Raw genomic sequence first — 12527 nt, 5'->3', positions numbered from 1 at the left:
CATGATTTTTCAATTTTGTATATTAAATTGTACGAAAGTGTTACGAAAAGTTTTATACAAATACCTACACCGTAAATTGTTCTAAACTTTTGTTGGTTCTTTCTTTTTAACTCGAGAATTTCGAAAAGTCGATGCCTTATACTTTTTTTTATTTCTTGAAAGAAAAATTTACAATGTTTTTCCCTTCATCCGTTCACATGCGATCATAAAATATTGATCGCGGTCCGTGAATAGCAGCTGCCGGTAAAAGCAAAATCACGGAAAAATGACTAAAATTATATCATCGATTACATTGCGGCTCGAAATTGGCTCGCGTAAGTTCGTTTCCAAGAGTTATCGATAGCGTAGCAACGCTTATTATAAGTAACAGTGACTCCGCTCTTGAATGTGATTTTTACATTATGTGTCTATGCCTTGGTCCTGCTAAATCTGGCAAAACATTTTTAATGAAGCGTTTGCAAGGAGACGAAATGGACGACGCCACGCATACCGTTAACACCAATGGCATAAATCTGTTTACCATAAAAAATAACACCGGAGAGTTTGACATGATCGTTAAAGAAATCGGTGGTGATATGGCTCCAATATGGAAGTTTCATTTTAACAAGGTAAAGAGACATTCTAACGATACAATTTCAAATTGAAATTGATCCTGATAATTTATTTTATGAACTGTCAGATACGAAACATTATTTATGTAGTGGATGCGAGCAATCTATGCCAAATAAGTTTAGCAGTGGTGCAATTTTATTCTCTGTTAGTCGAGCCAAGACTGCGGAAGATAAAAATCGCATTAACACTCAACAAAATGGATCTTTCTTATCGTCAAATGCGCAACGAAGCCTTATTGATGCTTGAATTTTCGCGCATACAAAAAGAAGTCAAGCAGGAACTCGCCTTATTTGAAACTAGCGGTATGACTGGCCAAGGTATAGAAGAATTACGAAACTGGTTATTCGATCCAGCCACGCTAAAAGCAACGATAAACGCGAACAAATAAAATTACCATGAGTATGATCGATTTCCATTCGTTTATTCCTTGTATTAATAGTAAGTAATCTTACACAATCATATATACAAACATTCTTCGAATAACTTGTCTTCTTTAAGATTAAAGTCGCCATTAATTCAGTGTATACTGCATACTTAGAGCAAATAAATGCACTGAGTTTGCACACGACGGAAAGGGAAAGGAGAAGAAACAGAATAAGGAGGGAATATGAAAATTTAAAGATGGCGCCATTTGTGACAGGTGGCGCCGTTTGCGGTAAAATTTCGAAAAGAATTAAGGGGTTGCACCAGAGCTCTCTGGCGCCTGACCATACTACCTTCCGTATGTAGGCACCGAAGCTCTCGGATGCCTGATCGCTTTGCGACTTTCTTCCAGAAAAGTAGGAGTGGAAGAATTATCCATCGTAAATGGGATTGGATGATGCTAATGGATTTCCATTGGCAATCCATTAGAATCGTCCAATCCCATTTACGAGGTTTCTTCTCCGCCACTAGGAGCAGATTTCGAGCAGAATCCTTAACACCATTGGGCACACTAGACACCACAGGACACACTGGCCTTGATACGATACCTGGCGTCGCCACGTTAGGTGCAATCAGATGACGATGACTGTGGCGTATGCGCGCGCGTGTGTGGACTTTCCTTTTCCCGTATAAAAGTATGTTATACTGGGGAACAACCACCTTCATGCCAGTGTTATCCCCACTCCGAATCACCGCTGCCGGTTTCCATCGCAATCTGGGCACACAGTGGAGGGAAGAACTCACAAATGAGACTTGATGATGCTAATGGATTCCAATGGCAGTGTCGTCACTACACTCCACCACCCTGTATTAAATTTTATCACTCCACCACTGTTCTGTGACCTATACCAACCTATACCAAAGAAAAACACGAAACTGTGTTGTCAACAAGTGTGTGCATATATAGGTATGCACACGCACGTACGCGCGCGCGCACACATTGAACCAAATGTTTAAATCGAAGCAGAAGTATTATTCGGTCCAGAAAATCAATTATGTACTTTGTGCTGAACATTATGAATTATTAATTGATGACTTGATGTCGACAATCATTTACACAACGTATTTAACGTATTAATATCCCTCAAAAGAAGGAAAGCAATTGTTGTCGACTAAGAAGTTTTTCAATTTATTTCAAATAAGTACTTAGTTAAGTTACGCAATTATTATTTAGTACCATAAAAAATACATTACATCCATATGAATCTCGAAATACTCGTAGAAGAACTAGATTGTAGATTTGTATAAAGAATGCACTCTTAATGTATATTTAAAAACTTCCCGAAAGACTTCCATGTTCATATATAAGAGTAACTGAAGCAAGTTGTCATTACTACATACAGTATTCTCTCCATAATATAACTGCTACAATTTCAGGTCTGCCGAACGATGGTTATCGTAGATGTACTATATTTTTTGTAATGTTCCAATCGTATAGAAGGATAACGATTCAAAAATCAATATTCCTTATTTTTGATTTATCGTCAGTTAAACTTTTACCATAGTATTCATCTTGTTTTTTTCCGATTAAAATAAAACAAAACACGATATGATTACGATTATAATTACTTCTATAACATTATTATTATTATTGTAACTGCAATACGTATTGTGTTGGTTTAATCAGAAATACGAAACGGTAAAAGTTTCATACAAAAGTATCAAGAATGAGAAAACTTGTAATGTTTTGCTTCACCTTGCATTGGAGCGATTCTCGCTGGCTCGTATGATAAAGAGAGAGAGAGAGAGAGAGAGAGAGAGAGAGAGAGAGAGAGAGAGAGAGAGAGAGAGGCAGATCTTTTTGACAGTTACGGAGAGAATACTGCAACATGAATTAGAGTACGAGAGCGCAGGTGTATACGAATAAAAAATGTGTCTTCACTGGAAAAGAACAAGGAAACGCGACTTCTTGCTTTCTTGTACTATCAGTGATATAAATAGATAATAGTATGTACTTCTCTTTCCATTCTTTCTCAAATAATTACGAGTTCTCTTATTAACCTATTTATCTATAAACTTCTCAAAATATAATAAACTATACAAATCAGTGAAATATAAATTCTTAATGTATTCTTGTCAGATCTTCTACTATTTTTACAAGATCATCTACCGTCGCTTCTTTTTTCATACCATTACCATCATCGATCTGTAAAAATGAAGAAATTTAATTAAAACTATACAGAATATTATGCGCATACACGTGTATACAGGGTGTCCCGCAGGATTTTCTCGCCAAACTGCAAGAGCTTAATCCTGGGTACAAAATAGACCTGTGTTTATCAACACTTATCTAGATTAAACTATCGCAGCTCGACTGGAAACTCCTGGAAAATCCCGGGATACCCTATATAAACAAAAAATAGAATCTTTACCATAAGACCCGTTGCAACTTCCGCCATTTTATCCGGACTCAAATCAAGAAAGCTTTCGATTAAATCACCGTCTATGAAACCTTCGCATTGTTCAATTTTCAGTTCGGTATTGAAACTTCTCCAAAAATTATGTTCTACTTTACCGACGCTCTTTATAACACTGGTTAATCTGTCCTCAATATTTCGTAGGAACTCATAAAATGTGAATGGAATCTGCGTAACTAAACCAATTGCCCCACTAACAGTCCCAAATAGTACACAACCCTGTGTAGGTGTACTCGATTCACCCAAGTTCTGCATTACTAACGATCCATGTCGGAAAACGTTGACCATATCACCTAAATGGAATTGTCCAACTTCCTGCATTTGTAGTCTTTCATCTTCGGAAGTTGCCGCACTAAAAAAAAAAGAAAAAGAGAAAACAGAAAAGGAAATATAATTATTGTTATTGCCAGCGTATAATACAATTTACTTAAAAAATAATATATCTAATATTCACCTATCCTTTTGACAAACAAACAGATTAAAACAATTTTCAGCTCCTAAGAAAGTGTCATCATCTAAAAGTTCGATAGCCGTCATCCAGTTTGGATTATAATCCCTCGCTATTTCTTCAAAGCTGCCTTCCATAGTCTTATACTGCAGTAACGTAAGAGACCTCATAAGATCACCAACTAAAACGAAGTCTCCTTTTGTTTTCAGATAAAGTGCAATGATATTATTGAAGTGGCTGCACTCCAACCTAAGCTCTTTTTCAGTTGTCCACTCGAACAGGCGAACAGTGCTGTTAATACTGGCTAGAAGTTTCCCATTGAACTCGACCAAAGAGTAACATGAACCTTTGATTTCTTTTTCAGCAACTTGTATAAGCTTCCCGTCGTTCCAATGATACAAAAGTATTCTGCCCATTTTGGGCTCGGTTTCATCCGGATTAATAAGCGCAGTTCCAACCACATAATAGGACGTAGGATCTTCGCCTAATTTAGTCGATATCAATGACAATGCGTATTCAGTGGGCATTAACATATGGCCGTGTAAAATTTCGAAAGTATGTTGATCTATGATAAGTAAATTATGTACTTCCATTTCTTGACCGATTTCACCGGATGTATATCCCGTAGGTTTAATATGCGATGCGATTAAACTGCTACTAGAAGTCGTCTCTGCGGATGTTGAAGCTGCTAGAGTGGACGCAGAGGGTCTTACGATGCAGAGGCCGATGTTGTCTTGAACATCGACTCTCATCGTTATTACTCCGAAGGTTTGAGAACTTTCTTGATAAGCAATGCGTCTTGGTGATTCTCCAAGCGGAACCGTTCGGATGTGTAATTTCTGTATTTCATCGATCGTTCCTATTGTCACTGTACTGTCGGTTGCTAATGCTAAACTGTCTGGATATGATTCTGCGTTTAAAGAACACATATGATTTACTTCCTTTAAGTTAACATTACTAAATACAAGCTTATGATTCGACGAATAAATTACGGTAGGTCTATCGGAACATGCAAAGACATTGGTGGTGGACAGAGACCTGAAAGTTCTTAGAACTGTTGGTTGTGTGCCCAGGGTAACTTTCTTTTTGTCGGAAAGCATACCGCTTTGTTTGTGTAAAGTAAAGTAATACATACTACCGTCTCCGAGAGCGCAAAGAAGATAAGTGTTACCTTCGAAACAAGTCATTAAAATAGATCTAGGTATGATTTCACCTCCAAGCAATTCTTTATTGATTTCTTCTAAAGCGGGCAAAGTTAATATGCGAACAGAAATGTCCGTCCATAATCCTACCGCGGCAATCTTTGCTTCGGTGTTTCCGTCTAACGGGGATATATCTAAACATGCAACCTCATACTGCAAAGTAGCAAACCCTTTCGGTACGATCTGTCCATCTGCAATTTCCATATAAAACAAATCATTACCGGTCGCGCAAAGTACTTGTGTTCCATTGCAAGCAACTACGCTAATGGTTCTTTTGTTCTCTGGTTCCCATTCCGAAACGATAGTTTTCGTTTCATGTGAAATTAATCTTGCAGACTTTGGTGTTATTTGAATAAATAAATCGTTCGTAACATTTCCTGTGTGGAACGTCTGCTCGTCGGCAACGAAGCCTGCGATATCCGTTTCTTCGACTTCTTCGCCATTTAAAGTCAAGATTCTAGTTTGCCCAACAAAAGATAAGACTAGAGTATTGTCAAAATTGCCACCACCAACTTTCAGTGCCCACATACCCTTAATGCCTGGTAGATCTATACTTGCATGTTCTTCGATACCTATTCCATTTCTAATAATCCTAAGCGAGCCCTCTTTGAAAGCACCCGAGCATGTAACCATCTGTCCTTGACCTTGTCTCTCGAGGTCAACCACAGCTATGTCAACTATCGGTGCCAAATTAATGAAAGTTTCCATTGGTACGCAATAAGAACCATTCTCATCTGCTTTTGTAATTAACTTAATTAACTGCGAATCACCAAGACGACTACCGACAAATATTACACCGTTGTCCAAGTATGTAATGCACTCTGGTATACTGATTTCTCCCAGAAGCTCGACCTTCAAATCTTTCACTACTTGGGTACCGTCCGGTTTCTTTTCTTGTTCCAAGAACAACATAAATAAATGTCCAGCCATATCTCCCAACAAATATCTCAATCCTTGATTATCAACTTTAGCATAGCACGTAATTGTACTGTGTTTAATGATCGGCGGTACGACAGCCACATACGTGGTCCCGTCGTGATACAATATACTTTCTTGACCTATTATTATTGCTCCACAGATAGGGGAAGGAACTGGGATAACCATCATAGCTTCGCGTTCCACGTTGTCCTGTCGCCACGGTGTCTTAACAAACTCTTTATCTCGCAAAGAGATCTCATGCGTTTTGACATGTCTGCCATTAATATCTTGGTGAATTAAAATTAACGTCGGATTAGCACATCCATGAAGAAAATTCACATCTTGCACTTGTTGCTCGTCCATACGTATCGACGATGCTTTTAATTCTGGATTATCCTTATCCAGTGGTATTATCTTGAAAAGGCCATCGTACAATCTAAGACCGATCACGCGTGCTTTAGGATCGATTACAGCTTTAATTCCTGTTTCCGAAGCTTTACCGATACGGTCCGCCACATTCCCATGTGCTTTAGTTATAATTTCTATGTCTTCTCCTTCTCCGACGCATTCCAAAATCATCGCATTGTAGCGGGTGGTCAACAAAAATAATAGGTCTTTTTTCTCATGCTGTAGGAATAATGTAATTAATCATTAATTAATTACACGTTACTTTGTACAGTTTCGGTAACGATGAACGCGTTGACATTCGATATAGTAAATCAATGCCAGAAGACCGAATGACAATAGATAAACACGGAGACAAGTTAACAATTTCGAGTAGACGAAACAAGTCTGCTGATATAACCTTACCGGCGGTCTAAAAAATTTAACGACTGCAATCTTTCCGTAAATTCCAACATCTTTCAGTGGTCTTAAGCCTTCCGGTGTGACCAGATAGATTTCTAATCGGACATTCTTTGCCAAGATCAGATTTAAATCCGTAGGCGAAGTAAAATTACCTTGATTGGTAAAAATCAAATAACGGTTTATTATCGTAACGTTCATTTACGAACGACAAAAATTGTCCTACTCACCTGTCACACACGCATTGACAGCCGTAGGCTTGTGTGCCGTCACAACATAATGATGAGACATTGCTTTCATACTATTTTATCCGACGACAACTTTTCTATATTTGTTAACAATTTAGGGACAGATCAATACATACGACAAAATGCTGGCCTTGCGTGTTGTTCACTTTGACGAGCCATGAAGTTGGTAACGTTTACGGAGAACAGAGAACTAAGCCTAGTTCACACAAAAGCCGCCACAATTTATATACATACGTGTATGCAATAATAGTACGTACATATCTCAAATTTTGCAACACTCTCCGGCCGCAGAGCGCTCTATTAGCAAGAATAGTAGTAGAAATTGCTTTCCTCTGACTGGCTTACGATTCAATGCTAATACAGGATTTACTACGAATTGTATGCGCAGTAAAATGGTGGGGATGCTTGCAAAAACTAAGAGAGAGATAGAAAAATCGTGTAAAACCTGAGGTGTATACAGCGCATGCGTACACTATATAAAACAGCGCTCGTACATACATATATCACATACACACATGCATATATAAGAGATAACTAAACGTGTTCCAAGAAAACAACTTTATTAATATTCTCATTAACGAAGAAACTTAACAAAACAACCGCAGGAAATGAAACAAAATCTCAACAAGATACCGTAGCGCTCGAAGAAGTCAAAATGAACGCTTAAATAAATGAGTTACATAGACGTATCTGCTTTTGGCGCTGATCAACGCGCCGATGTCGCCATAACGGCGGGAAAAGATTTGCTGGTTAAACAACCACACGTTTTTGAAATGTTTCTTCGTGTATCATCCCTGCTTAACTGAACACTTATTAAACAATGATTATATCGTAAATGATATAAGAATAAACAAATTCTACTTACTAAATATCTTTAATTGTGAAAATTTCTGATGATTATTTCAAGTCCTTTTTAATTGCGAACGCGATCCGCAAAGAAATTATATGTATCACATTTTTACACGAAGTCCACAATATTTCACGAGGTTAAAGACATTTTTATTAATTTTATCAAGTATGTAAGTATATATGTCTTCACTTTTTAAAAAAATCATTCCCAGGAAATTTCTCATACATTGACTCCCATTAATATTCGGACACGATATTGTTAGAAGAATTATTGCTCCTTTTTATTGTTTATGATAATTGTTTTCTCATATAATAAAGCACTTCTTAAAGTAAGTCGAAACATAAATTTTGTTTATTTATTACGCATGTTCTTTTGTATAATAAGCGATAAAACAAGATTGTGACAAAATTTAACGTCGCAACAATATTCGGACAGTGAATGAATTACATTAATTTCATATAAAATGAAAATCTTTTTATTCATGTTATCATAATACTAATATTTTGTCGGTTGACCCTTTTGTTTTATTACTTCGTGCAATCGCTTGGGCATATTACAGATGATTTTATTTAAATAAACCGGCGAAATCCGTTTCCATTCGTCTAACAAACGTTGTTTTATCTCTGTCGTTGTCCTTGTAGGTGTTGTATGAATTTTGCGGTCCAATCGGTCCCATAAATTTTCAATTGGATTTAAATCAGGCGATCGAGGAGGAGGAGGAGGAGGAGGAGGAGGAGGATGCGGTACCTTTGCATAATTGTATAATAAATATTCCTGTACAATTCTGGCCTTGTGTTTAGGATCATTGTCCTGATAAAACTTAAAACTGTACGTATACCCATATTTATAGCACTTGTAATTAAATTTTTTTTTTAAATGTCCAAATACTTCATTTTGTCCATAATACCATCGATAAAAACTAGTTCACCTACAACACCTGTAGACGAAATATAACCCAACACTCCTATGTACACTCTTACCATCGTGTTTCGCTTAAATTTGAAACGTTTAATTCTGTATTTACTTTACGTCACACCATTTTTTGACTGTCGGATATCCGTAAAGATTAAATTTGCTTTCATCCGAAAATATTACATCGTTTCACCACCAGTTGTCTTTGTCAAAATATTCTTTTGCAAAACCCAATCTTTTCTTGCGATTTGCTTCATTTACGTATAGCTTTCTACGAGGAACTCTTTCGTTGTAATCATAAGTATTTAATACCCGTCGCACCGTGTCCGGGTGTACCTTCTTCCCAGATTCTACGAACGATCTTTCTTTATTTTTCTTATTATCTTGCGTTGATCGCGCGAGAGTCTAATAATTTTGGACGACCTTTCCGAGGGATTAAATCGATTCGATCCTCACGAATGTACCGACGTGTAATATCTGCCACACTACTCTTGCTTATATTTAATAATTTGGCTATATCTCTGTACGATTTTCCCTTTTCCTTGTGATAAATAACCAATTGTCGGTTTTCAAAAGATGTATTTCTCCCTTTCCGTCCCATTTTCACAAGTAAAGCGTCCGATATCACACCAATACTTTCTGTGGTACCGAGGTCTCGCAACGAATTAGATGTTGTGTCCGAATATTTTTGCGACGTTACATTTGGTCACAATCTTGTTTATCGCTTATTCTACAAAAGAACATGTGCAATAAATAAACAAAATTGATGTTTCTACTTACTTTAAGAAGTGCTTTATTATATATGAGAAAACAATCGATTCAATAATACTATATCATAAACAATAAAAAGGAGCAATAATTCTCCTAACAATATCGTGTCCGAATATTAATGCGAGTGAGTCACTCGCATGTATGTACAAACACGTTATCTCGCATACTAAAAAATGTTTTAAAAAACATACTAAAAAGACTCTGTTCTATTCTCGTATTTGTACAACATCTCAGGAAAATAATCGTAATAAAAGAAAGAAAAACTTGGAATTTATTAAAAATTTAAACTGTGAAATACTTTAATACATTGTACATTCAGACCATAAACTAAGACCTAATCTTACATTATAAATCTATACAATTGTACAATAATATTGAATACCTTATAACATAAATTATATAATTTTAATATCATATTGTATCTTTCGTTGCGCCTATATCAATATTTTATGATTCATTAGCTGATGGTCTGTAAAACACGAAACTCATACAGTTCTATACTATTAAATGGCAGTTTAAAAAGAATGGGATACAAAAGAGAAAGTAGTCTCCCACTGCATTGTAATTAGTACCAAATGAAGTAAGATTAAGTAATGTTGTGTGTATGTATGTATACTACAAACGTGCAACTGTTGCAAATTTCATCGAAGCAAGTAACAATATGCCCGCATAGACAAAAATTTTATCCTTCTATAAGATCGGGTGTGTATAGATTTCTTACATGTTCTTTTTATAGAAAACAGTCTTAGAAGATATATGGGAAGTAAAGAGCATGATAAATGTTAGTCTAAGTTTGTGTAATTGTGATTTCAGGAAGAGGAACAGCTTGTTGCTTAAATACAACTGAATCGCTTTAAACCAGTCTCGTTAGATTGGTAGGATTAAAAAAACAAATAAGCAGGACAAAAATGACATGTTTAACATGGATTTTACATTGATTTTTGAAACATTGAATAGACTTTTAATATAAAAACAGCTCTCTTTTATAATTTACAGGGAGGAATCGTAACTATCATAAATATCATAAATATGATCATTTAAATATGTACCTTTCGTACAAAGTACCCGCCGAATTGGTTTTCTCTAATCTAAATCCAGGTTCCGCGTGTACAGAAGAACAACTAGAACTGGAACTGGAAATGGGACAATCGCATCTGCTTTTATTTCCATTACTTGTACTGTCACTATCGCTTTCGCTATCGACACTCGAAACTGGACTACCGTGTCTTCGAGCTCTCAACGATTCATTTTCTCGTTTCAACTGTTCATTTTGTTGTATCAAATCGTCAATTCGTTGCTGACAAATTTTTAATTTCTTCGTAGATTCTGAATCTGTACTACTACTTTGGATTTCTAAGTCTTTCTCCTCCGGTTGATGGAAATTTTTGCCACGTAATCGCTTTGTCAGTAAATCTACTTTGGCCTCTAACTGTAAGTATTCCTGTATCAATTCTGTTTTACTCAACGTACTCAACCTTTCGGCATGAAGATCTTCGTACGCCGTTGAAAATTCCTTAGTTAAGAATTCTTCTTCGTTCTCGGGAGACGAGTAAAAGTAATCTTCGTCAGAATCTATGCTAAAACTAGAATCTCTCGTGCGTGGCGGCGCGGATGGTTTTTGAAACGTGGTGGGCGTATCTGTCGAAACAGCTTCTGAAAGCTTTTGATCAAGGTCTGGAAGATCGCTGTGATCGTTCATAAGAAACTGGGTAGTATTATACGGCGCTGTCGGCTGTCTACCAGTTTTTTCTAATCGACCTCTGGATCTATATCGTCGCTGTTGCTGATAATATAGTTGCTGTTTAGAATATGGCTTTAATTTTCTATGCTTAGGTTTACCTCGACGCGTCTTTCTCTTTTTAGCTGCAATATCTTTTCCATCTTCGTGATGACATCCTTCCTGATCTCCGCTACCACTTCCGCTCTCAAATTTTCCTCTATTGTTTATTATCGATTTCGCGCACTGAAACATGAAAAATAACACATTAGAGATAGGTAACTCTTTTTGAAATCATTTCAAAACAATATGTTAAATAAAAATATGCGCGCGAATCAACTATTCGAAAAGTATCCTTCGTTATCGCTATTACGATTCGAACATGATTCGCTACGATCGGCTTCGTATATACTAATTTTTCAAATGACAACGGAATATAACTTCATAAAATAGCACGACGTAACGATTTAATATTAAAAAATTCGTAATTCATCGTGTATATCGTTTCGATAACAAATTTTTAAACGGGGAATCACTGTATCTTACACTTCGCCCGTTGAAGTACGAGGTCTCGTTGATGTTTTCGCCAGTAGAGTGCGAGTCTTGTTTCGAGGCTGGCAACGATGACGCCGCAGCCGCAGGCGTCGGCTCCGCTTTTACGCCCTTCACGTCATATACCTTGTCGACGCCGACCGAAAATATCTTCCCACATGTCTTCCCATTTTTATCGTCCATGTTCGTGATGTTGAGTAAGATCCGACGGTTTACAGTGATACAAGTGAACATTACCGTTAAAAAACACTGTCTGAGCCACCACTATTCATCCACTCCCGTTCCACGAACCGTACTCCTTCACCGCAAACAGTGACTGAATCGCCATGTTTGATTTGTCCGTGATTCCGTGCGATAGCGAAGCGCGATGTGCTAAAGTTTCAGAGGAGTGGGGGGATTTGTTTGCGACGGAAGGGGTAAACGTATACATATGTAACATGTCACCGACGGTTGGTTCCCCCACTACCGTTCCCCACACATCCTTCAGACTCGACTCCATACTCCATTGCTGTCCATTGCTGACCATTGCTGACCATTGCTGACCATTGCTGACCATTGCTGACCATTGCTTACCATTGCTTACCATTGCTTACCATTGCTTACCATTGCTTACCATTGCTTACCATTGCTTACCATTGCTTACCATTGCTTAC

General features: G+C 37.1%; 3 protein-coding genes across 3 annotated transcripts; 1 reads left to right on the top strand and 2 right to left on the bottom strand.

Annotated features, from left to right (window-relative positions):
* The first annotated feature begins 80 nt into the window (after positions 1-80).
* LOC117221382 (ADP-ribosylation factor-like protein 16) lies at positions 81-2989 on the top strand. The gene is made up of 3 exons (XM_033472302.2): positions 81-608; positions 680-1011; positions 1111-2989. Exons 1-2 carry the CDS (start codon positions 402-404, stop codon positions 998-1000), a joined length of 528 nt encoding a protein of 175 aa, XP_033328193.2. The 5' UTR covers positions 81-401; the 3' UTR covers positions 1001-1011; positions 1111-2989.
* A 34-nt stretch (positions 2990-3023) lies between these two features.
* pic (DNA damage-binding protein pic) lies at positions 3024-7451 on the bottom strand. Its single transcript, XM_033472280.2, has 5 exons — positions 7055-7451; positions 6831-6979; positions 3907-6647; positions 3408-3804; positions 3024-3181 (listed from the first exon to the last, which is right to left on the bottom strand). Exons 1-5 carry the CDS (start codon positions 7122-7124, stop codon positions 3098-3100), a joined length of 3441 nt encoding a protein of 1146 aa, XP_033328171.1. The 5' UTR covers positions 7125-7451; the 3' UTR covers positions 3024-3097.
* Positions 7452-9858: 2407 nt separating this feature from the next.
* Positions 9859-12527, bottom strand: LOC117221360 (Hexamethylene bisacetamide inducible). The gene is made up of 2 exons (XM_033472260.2): positions 11869-12527; positions 9859-11568 (listed from the first exon to the last, which is right to left on the bottom strand). Exons 1-2 carry the CDS (start codon positions 12106-12108, stop codon positions 10639-10641), a joined length of 1170 nt encoding a protein of 389 aa, XP_033328151.2. The 5' UTR covers positions 12109-12527; the 3' UTR covers positions 9859-10638.

Source organism: Megalopta genalis, unplaced genomic scaffold (genome assembly GCF_051020955.1).
Source record: "Megalopta genalis isolate 19385.01 unplaced genomic scaffold, iyMegGena1_principal scaffold0037, whole genome shotgun sequence".
Lineage (NCBI taxonomy): Eukaryota > Metazoa > Arthropoda > Insecta > Hymenoptera > Halictidae > Megalopta > Megalopta genalis.
This window is presented reverse-complemented; position numbering and strand designations above follow the sequence as displayed.